This window comes from Callionymus lyra, chromosome 9 (genome assembly GCF_982586985.1).
Source record: "Callionymus lyra chromosome 9, fCalLyr1.hap1.1, whole genome shotgun sequence".
In the NCBI taxonomy this organism is placed as follows: domain Eukaryota; kingdom Metazoa; phylum Chordata; class Actinopteri; order Syngnathiformes; family Callionymidae; genus Callionymus; species Callionymus lyra.
The window spans coordinates 26,339,371-26,353,539 of NC_141826.1; the positions used below are offsets into that span (position 1 = coordinate 26,339,371).

The following is a 14,169-nucleotide window of genomic DNA, read 5'->3' on the forward strand; positions in this document are numbered from 1 at the left end:
GTCTTCCTTCCTTATTGTACAATAAATATATCTTTTTAAATCTATACACCCAGACACAAGAATCACATTTAGACAGTCTCGCCCCCCCCACCCCCGCCGTGCCCCGCCCGACTAGTCAGGTGTCGCGTGTTTGAAGAAAAATACTGACAAGAACATCACGCTCGTATGGAAATCTCACAGAAGCTCCAACTTACCTGACATTTGTGGTCTAGAAAACATCCCAGTTTGAGTCACACATGCATGAAGCACAGGTGAGGGGGCGGGGTCTGCTTGAAGGGGGTTTATTTACATTGTACAGCTACCACACCCTTTTTGAAACAGTCTGCAAGCAGTTTTTTTTATTAATGGCTCTGTTCCCTTCAGTTAGTCCCTGAACTCTGGGTTTGACACGGTAATGACGGCTGGTTTGGTTAGCGGCGGGTACGGACTGTTGTGGGGGAGCAGACGTCACCACTGTGGGAGTGGGTCGAGGGGGGGGGCACTTCTTAGAAGGAAGAAAAGATCCAAGATTGACTCTTCAGGTCTTGCATGATCCAATGGGAAGAGTTGATTCAGGCATCCTAGCAACCCTGCTCCAAAAAAAAAAAAAAAAAGCCAGCAGGTGTATTTGGCGGATCCTTTGCTTCTTTGACCCTCGTGCAGAGCAATAATACACAAAAAGCATGAATCAAACAACTTTAGTGTTGGTTCTGGGGACAATTCAAAACAGGTTATATTGACTCTTTAATCATTAAGGACATCCAATACAATATTGTCTTGTTCTACCCGTTATAAGGCCGCCGTCATGGCAGCAGATAGCACAGTACCATGTGACCACTCCGTTAGAGAAAAGCCCCTCATAGAAGGCAGAGAGTGTAAGGTGGTCTGCTGCTCAACGTGTGTTTTGGGAGGCTCATCGAATTAGACTGAATGGTTGGAGAAGGCGCTCGGAGGCTCCTCTTCTTTTCTTACTCTAATGAGGAGAAAATAGCGTTTGATCTGGTTCCTGCTCCGTCATCTGCAGCCTCCCTCACAGACAACAGGTAGTTACAAAACAAGAATTTGTATTTGATGTAAGGCAGTTTGGTGTTTTGCAGAGAGCCCAGTTACACGTCTCTACCCCCGTCCTTTTACAGAGCAGCTAAAAACCACGAGCAAAAAAGTCCCACAAAGAAAAGAAACAGAAATCTAACAGCCCTCCAAATGGACAATTCTAGTGAAGTGAAAAAACAGTAGTTTCTTTTAATATGTAGTAAAATCTCAGTAGGATTTTAGTATTTATTTTGTGATTTTTAGAATATAAATGTAGATTCACAACGCACGCCTCTCGGGTCGTCTGGGGCGGCGGCACGGACACACTGGCAGACGAGCCGCGAGCTGGTTCGTGATAAATAGATCACCAGTTCCTGTGAACGGCGACGACTCTTTGATCCGTACCGTCGGCAGACCTCCAGTCAGTTTAGGGGATCAAAGAAGAAGAAAAAAAAAAATCCTCAATTTGTCTTCACTTCTCATCGTCTTTTCAAATGTGATTTGATGAACATTTACAGTGTTCCAACTTGATATGATTAGTCTTTGTCCCCCTGCAGCTTCTGAATCCCAACTCCAGGTTCATGTAAAACATTCCCATCATCAGTCAAAGGAGTCGTCTTCCCTTTTCCCGCTCGCTCCGCTCAGCTTCCTCTAAATGGCATTTTCCAGTCTTGAATGGATGTTGAGAAACTCATGCAGGGGTGTGCACAGTCACAGTAATGGTGATAAGACTTCTTTTCATTTAGAGTAACATAATGATGACACTAAAACTTGATATGAAACATATCTGCAAAAAGGAGGTGAGGAGAGGGGGGGGGGGCTATTTAGGCATGGGTGGGGTCTCTGGGGTGGAAGGTGTGGGGGGGGGGGGGGGGGCAGGGGGGTCTCTGCGGTGATGCAGACGGGACGGTGGGGAGCTCAGAGCTTCTCCGAGGACGGGATCCAGATGTAGGGACCGGACTGCTCCTCGATGATGAGCTTGATTTTGTTGTAGATCTCCTCTAGTGAGTCACCCTGTACAATAGCTGCACACACAGACCACCAGCGTCAGGCATTTTCACTTCAATCAAGTCTACGGTCTAAGTCTATGCCGGGTGTTCCTGTGCCAGAGTTTAGAATCAGTGTATTTTGTAGACAATAAGGCGCATTTCGAAACCTTACATTTTTTTTTCAGAAATAGATCGAGAGGCTCGTGTAATAATTCTAGTTGTTCCTTGAAGCTCCAGAGTCAAGAGTCTCAAGGAATGATATGAAGACACGCCTCGAGTCATGCACCTAAGAATCTGGTCTTTAGTCTGAAATAGACTCGTTGTTTAAAGCAATAGTGAAGCAACAATACAAAGCTGTCTTTTTGGACAAAGACAACTGATCTCAAGTCGCTACATTAAAATGAACAAATATTTTTGTCTATAACTCTAAAAAGAACAGATTACTCTGAAGATAAGTCAACATTAGTCAACATGAGGTTGAGTAGAAAATGAGTGAAGTTCTAATGAACATTAATATCTGCTGCACCTTCTTCAATTAAAGACGACATTAACTGAGAGTAAACAGTTTGTACTAAACACCACTAAGACTGAAAACAACCAAAAACAAGTCGTTCAAACAGGAAGTTGCTCGTACCTGTGAAAAATTCTCCGAAATCTTGCTCCAGCTTCACCGCCTTGTCAAACACTTTATTCGCCTGCTCGTACGTCTGCCTCTTGTTCATCTCCCTGCAAGCAGAAGAAGAGTCTCGGTCAGAGCTTCTGTCTGGTCCTGAGGAGGTTTCTGCAGAGCTCCACTCACATTAGCGCTTCAATGGATTTTGGTTTAATAAAGATGGCGATGGGGTAAAGTTGTGCTTGCTGCAGTCGCTTGATGGCGTTACCGGACACGTCCAGGATGCAATGTTTCCCCTGCTGGAGACGGGGCGTTAGTGCACCGGACGTTTACGGCAGGAGGAGGAAACCACAGTGGATCCTTACCCGCTCGGCCACAGTCCTGACAGACAGGATGCTGGTCCCGTAGAGGTTCTCGTTGAACTGTCCCGCCTCGATGAACTTATTATCTTGAATGTCTTTCTCCATCTGCTCCCGCGAGCCCACGAAGTGGTAGTCCTGGCCGTCCATCTCGTTCTCTCTCCTCGGACGGGTCGTGTCTGCGAAGAGGAGGAGACGCTTTGATTCTGTCGGCAGTGGATCCGTCGTCGAGCCTCCAACTCACGAGGAACACAGGAGCCGAATTTGTGGGAAAACTCGGAGATGAGGTCATCGTTTACTCGGTCCTTCATCGGGCCCAGAATGATCACAGGTCTTGTGTAGTGGACTGGAGAACAGATATACAAACACACACAATATTGAACAAACATGAGTTTATTTGACGTTAATGCTGAAACTGTTGAAGATGATGGTGGAATAACAAGCGACTCACTTTCTTGTCGAATGACTGGCTCGTAGGAGAGGATCGTGTCTTCCTGGCCCTCTGTGGGTCCAACACAAGAATCAAGTCAGACACGGTTGTTTTGAATGAATGAATGAATGAATGAATGAATGAATGAATGAATGAGTCGTTCATTTCCGGCACGACAGTCTGGTTCATTTCGTCATTTCATGATAGTTCACATATTACATGCATGTCCTGAAAGGGAACACAGCAGGAGAAGCTTGAAGCTTATCTAGTCCCGATTAACTTCAAAGATAAAATAAAAAATTAAAATACATGATTGTAATCACATAGTAAAAAGGAAAGAATCACAGATATAATCATATCTATCTGTTTCAAAAATATGTTCTTGATTTGTAAGAAAACACAAGTATATTTTTTAATCATCATTTGTAAAGGAAAGAAAAACACAGCTATAATCATTTCTTAGTTCACAAAGAAAACAACTGTTTTATAAAAGACGCACAAGAGTTCACGACGTGTTCTAAAGTTTCGTGAAACAAAGTGAAACTTCAGGAAATTCCAGTGAGGAAACGAGGAACCTGATGGACGGGAAATATCAGGAGTTGCAAGAGTTACTCATGTTGAAAACCTTCCAAACAAAGACAGGCTTGTGGAAGTTAATATCGCCGGAATGAGGAAGTGAACAGAAGATTCACACTCGTTTTAGATACTCTTTCAAGGTCAGGTTACGACGCTGTTTTGATCTGTTTTGAAGGTTCAAGCCTGATGTAACATACAAGTCATTACACATGGATGTGAAAGAGGCAAGTGTTGCTAAACAACTTGTGTAGACGAAACACTCACTTGAACTACTTTCACTGTCGCTCGTGTTGGACGTCAGACATTCTGGAAGAGCAGGAGAAACCAAACATTACGGATCATCCGTTGGGTTAGACGAGCAGCTTCATTCTTCACAACATGACACTCGGATGCTAACAGGGATGCTACGCTAACCTAAAAGTACTTTGGAGGAGAACGAAACAAAAAGAGGGAGAAAGAAAAGCAGAGGTCCTGTTTGTATGCTCTCATGATATTTTCAAAGTGGTTTTGCTTCGCGTCAAATGGGAAATTAACAGTTTCCTGCGACAGCCGGCGATTCCCTCGCACGCGTTTCCCTTCCGCTCCAGATCTGAGCCTGTGGCGCTCGATTGTATCAAGAAGGCTTCGTCTCCACAGCACGGAGGTCTGAGCCGTGTTGTGTTTCCAAACACCTCCTCTGGAAGACTGACCACGATCGTAATACTCAGCATTCTAGTGTGAAGTAATACTTTCTTTGAAGATATTGTTATCAGAATTATGAACGACAACAACAACATGCTAGGACTGGTGTGAATCTCTGAGACGTAAACTCACGTTCAATGTGTTTATAGCATCAAACTCTTTAGAAGTCGAGGTCACGAGCGGAACAAACCTTAGGAAGTATGAGCTGATCTTGTCTTTTCATTTTAGAGGCTTTATCCGTCTTATTTTACCTCGGTTTGTTCTGCTTTTACAAACATTCCTATCAAGTTCATTTCCTCTTGTTTCGCTCGTACTGGATGTTTGTATGATTGTTAAAGTCAATAACTCTGTTTCCTCATCTTATCTGAGACACTGGGATCTTCATAGCTCACAGTATCAACATGAATCCACTTGGATTTTCAGCCAAACATCTGACCTTGAGTTCGACACATGTGGTCTATAGTCTCACTCGTCAACGTTGAAGAATCATTTAAAAACGGCTACAGAAGTAAAGTCTCTTGAGCCTGAACGTTCCGAGAACCCCCTGCAGACCTGATCTAAAGCGGGTCATGGTGTGTGGAGACCAAACCTGTTCTGGGGCGTATGTTCTATTATACATTTTCTGTCAAAGACTCTACATTAGTTAAAGTTTAAATCGCTCCGAGGCACGATTCTTGGAGAAAAACGTCTTTGATGCTGGATTCACGTCGACATGTCGGACTTCTTAAAATGACAGGAAGTGTCTGTGGCTTTATAAATGAAGGATCATGGTGTCACCGAGCGTCAGAGGGTCTGTTAAATCTCAATGTGTGTGTGTGCGTGTGTGTGCGAGAGTGTGCGAGAGTGTGTGTGGTTTTCTCGGCGTGGTCTGCAGTGACAAAGCACTTCTTCTCTGAGCTCGACACAGTACAACCACACACTTACTCAAACTCTTTGATCCATAAAAGTCATCGCTTAACCCGGGGAAGTCCTAGGTGTCCCGACGGGTGAGAGCAGAACCAAGAGAAGAGAGCAGACAGGAAGAAGAAGAGGTTAGTGATAGCCGGGGCAGAGAGGGAGAGGAGTGCGGCGCCAACACACGGTGCTGCCCGGCTCGGCCCGAGCCCACGACTCCACCCGACACCCCAGGAGAGCAGGATGTTGAGCAGCGAAGAGTTAAAGGGGTCGTGGGTCGGCGAGCGACCGGAGCAGCAGCACAGTGTGAGCCCGGCATGTGTGCGTCTTCTCCGTCGAGGCAGACGCACACAGGTCGCACACTCCTCTGGAGCCCATCGATGGACACACAGACACACACCAGAGAGTCACCGCGAGGGTCTCTCTGGGACAGTGAGGCGGGAGGAGGTCCCTGGAGGTGAGCGAAAGATGAAAGTTGAAGGGGAAGCTGAAGCGTGAAGGAGGAACTGGCCAAACACGAGCGTCACAGCAGCCGATACTCACGTTCAGACTCCACCAACTCCTGCACAATATTTTCCTTGCTCTTGTAAAACGGGAACTTTCGTGAGAGGTTGAAGCTTTTTTTGCGCTTCACTTTGACTGGCTGCTTGATATGTGGGTGAGGGGGGGGGGGGGGGTGACAGGGTGAAACAGAAACAGAATGGCTTTCAATGACTGTACTCGACACGCATGCAAAAAATACAAAACAACAGCAGAGTAATGGTACAACTCACGTCCATGTTTCACAAACTACAACCGTCTGCTTCTGAACTGATTCCACGAATTACATCAAAATAGTCATTTGGCCTCAAAACACATCAAGAAAATGTGTCATAACAACATAAAAAACTACATTTAGGGTTTTAGCCGATGATTCGGAGCAGTAGAGTAAATAAACACAAGGTTCTAATCCCTTCTCACCGTTACCTTAACACGCAGATCTTCATCTCTTTAGAAACACAAATAGAGAAGATTAAGTCGTCGCTCCTTTACTTGATTCATTTTATTTGTAAAGTATTTATCTTAACTTGAACTATAGTTCATTTTCTAGATGATACTGACGGACAAGAGTCTCAGGTTCAAACACCATGAACGTTCTCACGCTGAACACAAGTTTAACTCCACAGCTCAGGTGAGATCGACTTGATCAGACCCTCAAACGCAGAACCATGCCAGAGATTAACGACTTAAACACTTGGATAGATTTGTGGAGCTAACAATGAGCCACATTAGCTTTTTTACAAACGAACCAAATGATCCATGAGCGCCTCAAGATGGTGAGCTTTACGTTTTGTAAACTCCACACGTTAAACAAATCCACAAAGTAGTGACCATTTAATACTTCACTAAAGATAAATCAACAACATTAACAAACGTCATCCCTCTCAACAATGCCATAATGCTTTGCCGCCCAGCCAACCAATCACAGCTGTTGATGACTTTTGACATTGAATTTAAACAGTATTCTGGCAACCAATCAGCTTTGACTAATGAGAGCCGTGTGTAGAAGGGCATCATGGGAGTTCACCATGATGAACCGTGATTACTATTGAAACGTTTTCAGACATGAAATACTTGGAGGTTTTGTACCATTACTTTAACACAAGCAAATAAAAACAAAACAAATGAAACCATACGAGTCAAAACGATGTGAATGAGTAGCAGGTGATGGATGAAGAGGACGCGAAGGCTTCGGCGTCTGCTCACTGATCCAAACACCAGGTGGAGTCACGTGGGGTCAGAGAACGGTTGGGTCTGCAGTCGCACGACTCTATTGTGTGAGCTTCAGTGAGCAGGTGCCGGCCCACGTTCAGGGGGGAAGTAGGCCGTCTCCCAGGGAGCCTCCGAGGCACAGCTGACGCTCCTGCACTTACCCTGTTAGACTCAATCATGCCCGTCCTGGCGTGGAACTTGACCGTTTTTAACCTGGCCCGCTCCTTCTTCTCCACCCTGAGGAGGACGCTGGGTTAGTGACACGTCCAAGAGTTGAACCAGGTTCGACCTGGAGTACCGTTTCTTGCTGGGTATGACCCCGATCTGCTCGCTCTCGCCGTGCGGCGTCACCAGCCGCGCCTGCCACCACTCGTCGTCCGAGGCGTTTATGACGTGCAGGATGTCTCCGTACGAGAAGCTGAGGCCTTGGCTGGGCAGGCAGCTGTCCCTCGTCCGGTCATAATCGAACAAAGCTCTACACAAAAAAACAAAAAACCACGGGTGTTCGGTTACGCTTCCGTCGAAAATCAGAGGATTTGAACAAAACGATGCTGTGATACATGATCGTCATCAACACAACAGTCGGGTTTTTGTGTCACAGTATCAGTTCTTGTAGTGACGAAAACACATCAAAGCTGAAGAAAATCCAATAATCTCACCTTTTCACAAACTAATTGGTCACATCAAAGCAATCATGTGACCTTTGACACAGTCTTTTGACAAGAAAAGCACAATAATGACCTTTAAGTTTTTGTGTGCGAGAATAAACATATCTTAACATCTAGATTGCGATGTTGCTAATGATCAGGTTTTACAGATAAATAAATGAATCACCTTTGAAATGATCCGATCGTAACGTCATTATATGATGTTTGTAACGTCGTCAAGGTGACCTCAGCATGTAAACAAACAGCTGCACCAGCAACAACTAGCTTTAGGTTTCCATCAGTTCAAAGGTTAAATGGAGCGTATTCATTCTAATACGGTACGACTTTTCAGCGAAGAAACATCACAGCACACAAGAGGTTGTGAGGATATGAGCAGCAGAGCCAAATATTCTTAAATCGAAGCTTTGATGCTAAACTGCAGGCGACGACAACACAAGCTTTTTGATTCGACAGTTGAGCCGAAGTCACTGGACGCGTCCAGTAAAGAACTATAAACATATTCCGTGCAACTCGAAACATTCAATCACCGTCAACTCAAGGTTAAAACTGATCAATTTACACATTATTGATACTTGTTTAACACGATGGTCACTTTTTAAATGAGTTTGAAGATAATAAACTTCAATAATCATGTTCGTATTAAAAGAAAATCTCTTTAAAAAACAACGCAATATGTTATTTCAGCCACAGTTCCAGTCTTTAATTACGTTTGTTTCATTTCAACTCATGAAATTAAAAAATGTTTTTTTTAAACTAAGAGGATATTGGAGAAAAACATTTACTTTAACCTTAAACAAATGGACTCACTAAAAAAAAACCTTCTGTGTCGTCAATACAAGTTAGAGTCGTCACATCTAAGACGTCACATCTTTCTTCTCCGTTTGCAAATTCTTTCCACCATGAATACGTGTTGATCGTCTGCCGAGCTCACAGGATCCTGCCTCTCAGGTAGAACCACAAGCCTTTCCTTCACAAACCCACTCGACAAGTTCTCACTGACCTACAATCACACATCCATCCACGAGCGACTGATGGAACTAATGTTTGCAAAGACTTTTTTTAACAATATTTCCTATTTGACAGCATTTTTAAAAAGTCTTCTGTAAAACCTCAGGTCAGAGTAGATGATGGGGTCTGGACCAGGTATCCAGAGAAATGTTCAACGACGCTACAGAAAACTTGATATACTGGTAAACTTAGGATACTGGTCTCTGAAAGATACTTTTTTTCAATATAATACAGGAATTGTACTATGTTACAGAAAGAAATAAAGAACATTTTCAGGGCTGAAGAAAAGCATCAACCTTTGGTCGCTCGTGTGTATTGAACCGACAAACATGTTTTGATACTTTGGTACCGAAGCATTTGGGTCGGTGCCTCTGAAGAACCCGAGGTTGATACCCGGCCCAGAAGGTTTCCCAAATCCAAGAAGCATCCAGAAGAAAAAAATCTCCCAGTTTTTGGAAAAATGGAATAAAAATGCATTTAATTTTCAGAGGATCTGAACACGGTTAAAACTGGAACTAAATACTAACTAAACTTTAAAAGTCTCTTTCGTCTTGAGTTCGACAGATCATTAACGATTCTGTCACTGAGGAGAAAAGTAAGGGAAACTGTAGTAAAAAAAAAACAAAAAACATTGGCTCAAAATCTGTCGTCCGGGAATCAGACCAGATCCTGCGGAGGTTCACAGGAAAGACTCGAACAGACGCTGGGAATCAAACCATGAGCCTCAGTCGTGCTCAGGACGGAGTTCTTTGGGCTCAGGAGCGCACCTTGCAGGCTTAACGCCTCCACATTCCTGAGCGCTGGCTGGTGGGCCGCGGCTGCTAACTAGACAGCTTTTACAACATAACTTGGAGATTAGTCACAGGAGCAGGCGGGGCGAGAGCAGGCCTGCCTAGAGTCCCGTGACTGAGACGGAGGAGAAAATCCTGTCGCTGACATGTGGCTTTTGAAGGAAATACAGAGAAGCTGATGCTCATCACACGTTAACCTTGACCCCTTTAACGAGAGTCAAAGAATACACTGGAGACTTCCCTCTCCCATGAATCCTTCTTTAGCTGGAGGCACGTTCCGGGTCTGACCCGGGGCCTCCTTCAACGCTGACGAGACTTGAAGTGATTATTTGTGAGACGCTCAGGTTAGATATATACAGACATCCTCGGTTTAATGGATGTTTATTTTAAACATCGTACATAGAAGCTCGTAAGTCTTCGCTATTCAAAGTCTCAAAACTTTATTGACACCAGAGTCTAGCATCAGAGTCACATGACCAAAACAAACACGTCTCATTGGTCAACAGCAGCTCTAAAATTGATTTTTCAAAACTTGTATTATTGGTTGTCCGTGTGACCGTCGACACCTCCACAGGTCACATGACGACATGAACATCTACTCATGAACGACGTGGAAGGTTACAGGTTACAGGTCGAGTCTCACCTGACGTAGAGGGAGCGTTTCTCGCTGGTGCGCAGGGATCCTGAGCCCGAGCTCATGCTGCTGTTCATCATCTGCTCCCTCAGGTCGTGGATCTTGGACTCGAAGCGACTGTACTCTGGAATGTTGCAGAGAAAAGCTGGTTAACACGAGGACGAGACATGTTTCCATGAACTTCACGTACAAAAGTCAGCAGGTGTGTGTGAATCCTCGTCATAGCTGGTCGTGAGCGAGCAGAGCTCACTGTTGGAACAACCAGGTCGACTTATGTGATAATCTATGATAGCGAGTCTGCAGCTGCAGGTGAACTTCCTCTACGTGAAGAGAGTCCATATAGTTCATATAATCGCCATTTAAAATAGTGTGATTTTAATATCGCAAAGGTTGCAGCGTTATTGACTTTTACGTTAACATCATTTTCGGGCCTGTAGTCACGTGACTTACGAGCGGCGTTATCATAAAACGATAACAGCGTCTCAACACGTTGCAACAGACGTCGACACAGAGTTGACGACGATAAAACACAAATAACTTCTCAAGATGATGGTGTGACGGATGAAAGAACCAGACTCCAGTGTTTAAAACATCCTGACGTGTGTGTGTGTGTGCGTGTGTGTGTCTGTGTGTGTGTGTGTGCTACTTCAAAGTTGATCACCTTGTACAATCACACGATTCAGATATTATAAATTCCATACATTACTTTATATCAGCAGATGCAGCTAAACCTTACTTTTACGCATCATATCAACAACTGCACAGAAGACTCTTGTAAAGATGATAAAGAAAAAGACAAACTCACAAACTACTATAAATTTAATCGGTTGCTTCTGTCGATCCGTATAAAAACAATTCAAAGCACTAACCAACGTTACACATTATATCGCATAAATACACTCTTTTAGACAATTAAGCAACGATGGCTTTTTGAAACTTAGAAAGGAGTTCGACGGAAGATATCAACTGTCCTCTCGCACATAAGAAATACTTTTACGCTTCAAGTTAAAAAAGATGTGCAGGTTCAAAACCTGAATCTTCAACATGTTATACAAGGAAAATTAATGCAATATTAGAAATTCTTGAGTCATTTTCTTTGTAGAAAAATGGAAAATGCAACTTTAAGACAAGACGTGTAAATATTTGGACCTTTATAATTTTGAAAGTATTCACGTTGATTTGTGTGTTAATTTTGAGTTTTTTTTAAAGAAAAAAATATCGCATTACTCGCAATTCTAGACACAAATATCGTGCAGCCCTAATATTGAATAATACATGTATTTACATCACACGTATTACCTTGTTTTGCAGAAGTTTTTAAAGTATTTGCAGTGAAAAATATTATGTTTAGTGTAATTAAAGTAACTAAATAAAACCTACATTTATCTTAACTTATTTATTCATCTTAAAAAAAGATTTTTACCTTCATCTTAACAATCACAAAGAAATACATTTTACTGTCAAGTGAATTATTTATTGAAAAACTAAAAAAGTGGACGTTGAAAAAAAAAAATGCACGTCTGATCGTAATATTGATGAAAATAATCAATGAGATTGTTTTCAATAATCATTGATCCCTGAGAAGAAACACATGTAGTTCAAGATAATCTTTTAATTCTTTATTCTTCACGTTACGTTCGCGCCGACTCTGTGACGCGTTAATCCTCTCGATTAATGACAGGAAGTGAGGTTTACCACAGATCCAGTCATAGATCTGACCCACAGATCCAGCCACAGATCCAGCCACAGATCCAGTCACAGATCCAGTCACAGATCCAGCCACAGATTCAGTCACAGATCCAGCCACAGATCCAGTCACAGATCCAGTCACAGATCCAGTCACAGATCCAGTCACAGATCCAGCCACAGATCCAGCCACAGATCCAGCCACAGATCCAGTCACAGATCCAGTCACAGATCCAGTCACAGATCCAGCCACAGATCCAGCCACAGATCCAGTCACAGATCCAGTCACAGATCTGACCCACATATCCAGCCACAGATCCAGCCACAGATCCAGCCACAGATCCAGTCACAGATCCAGCCACAGATCCAGCCACAGATCCAGTCATAGATCTGACCCACATATCCAGCCACAGATCCAGTCACAGATCCAGCCACAGATCCAGTCATAGATCTGACCCACAGATCCAGTCACAGATCTAGTCACAGATCTAGTCACAGATCCAGCCACAGATCCAGTCACAGATCCAGTCATAGATCCAGCCACAGATCCAGCCACAGATCCAGCCACAGATCCAGTCACAGATCCAGTCACAGATCCAGTCACAGATCCAGCCACAGATCCAGCCACAGATCCAGTCACAGATCCAGTCACAGATCTGACCCACATATCCAGCCACAGATCCAGCCACAGATCCAGCCACAGATCCAGTCACAGATCCAGCCACAGATCCAGCCACAGATCCAGTCATAGATCTGACCCACATATCCAGCCACAGATCCAGTCACAGATCCAGCCACAGATCCAGTCATAGATCTGACCCACAGATCCAGTCACAGATCTAGTCACAGATCTAGTCACAGATCCAGCCACAGATCCAGTCACAGATCCAGTCATAGATCCAGCCACAGATCCAGCCACAGATCCAGTCACAGATCCAGCCACAGATCCAGTCACAGATCCAGTCACAGATCCAGTCACAGATCCAGCCACAGATCCAGCCACAGATCCAGTCACAGATCCAGCCACAGATCCAGTCACAGATCCAGCCACAGATCCAGCCACAGATCCAGTCACAGATCCAGTCACAGATCCAGCCACAGATCCAGTCACAGATCCAGTCAGAGATCCAGTCACAGATCCAGTCACAAATCTGACCCACAGATCCAGTCACAGATCCAGCCACAGATCCAGTCACAGATCCAGTCACAGATCCAGTCACAGATCCAGTCACAGATCCAGCCACAGATCCAGTCATAGATCTGACCCACAGATCCAGTCACAGATCCAGCCACAGATCCAGCAATAACAATAATTTGGTTTTAATCAGGCACCGATACGAGCGTTTTCAACATCATCCTGATGGACCAATGAAATGACAAACATATTATGATGGATAAAACGTTATTACTTGAAATAAATCAACAATGAATGAGAGGATGAGAGACACGGAAAGAAACACAATTTCTGCGACTTCCTTCCGCACAACTTTTAAAAATGACGGAGGGATTTCTATGCTGCGTTCAAGAGGGTGGGACATTTCAACTGATCGTGAACACTCAACTAGAATCACTTAAATGAACAAATAAACACAGAAAACACGTGGTTTTCTCTGTGAAGAAAAACATGCAGTTATTGTAGTGAATATTGTGGGTTTTGATTACTTTTGTCTGTATTTATTTTAGGTGTTTTATTAAATTAAACACTTTTAAGTTCAAACTAAATTGTATAATTTGGATTCACTTCATTACCAGTTTCTGAACGACACCTTTTACACCAGTTTTTACGACCAATTCGAACAGAAACAAAGTAACTAATCACACCAAGTAAAAATCTTGTGTTTGTAACGTTTCCACTAGAACTGAGACTGAGTTCAAAATCAGTTGAGACTCTAAAATATTATCAATCCATATTTGCCACAAAAATAACCATCGGTTTGAGAAAAGAAAGAAGTGAAGATTCATGAAATGGATCTTTTACAACAAGAGCACGAGAACAAGGACGTCGAACCTGAAACAATTCTATCCAGTGGCTTGTTAAGTTCAATCTTCACTGAGTAGATAGTTACTAGTACACGTT

The 14,169-nt window shown here is 43.6% G+C and overlaps 1 protein-coding gene across 2 annotated transcripts in view; it reads right to left on the reverse strand.

Annotated features, from left to right (window-relative positions):
• Positions 1–710: 710 nt before the first annotated feature.
• dlg3 (discs, large homolog 3 (Drosophila)) overlaps positions 711–14,169 on the reverse strand; it is a 71,104-nt gene continuing 57,645 nt past the window's right edge. For both annotated transcript variants that reach the window (XM_087799849.1, XM_087799850.1), the window contains 11 exons: positions 10,416–10,530; positions 7,604–7,780; positions 7,467–7,542; positions 6,097–6,196; positions 4,243–4,284; positions 3,424–3,474; positions 3,217–3,318; positions 2,979–3,151; positions 2,800–2,912; positions 2,635–2,726; positions 711–2,036 (listed from right to left, as the gene is read on the reverse strand). In XM_087799849.1, coding sequence (XP_087655975.1) covers positions 1,930–2,036; positions 2,635–2,726; positions 2,800–2,912; positions 2,979–3,151; positions 3,217–3,318; positions 3,424–3,474; positions 4,243–4,284; positions 6,097–6,196; positions 7,467–7,542; positions 7,604–7,780; positions 10,416–10,530 — 1,148 coding nt within the window. In that variant the 3' untranslated portion in view covers positions 711–1,929. The remainder of the gene's footprint in view (positions 2,037–2,634; positions 2,727–2,799; positions 2,913–2,978; positions 3,152–3,216; positions 3,319–3,423; positions 3,475–4,242; positions 4,285–6,096; positions 6,197–7,466; positions 7,543–7,603; positions 7,781–10,415; positions 10,531–14,169) is intronic.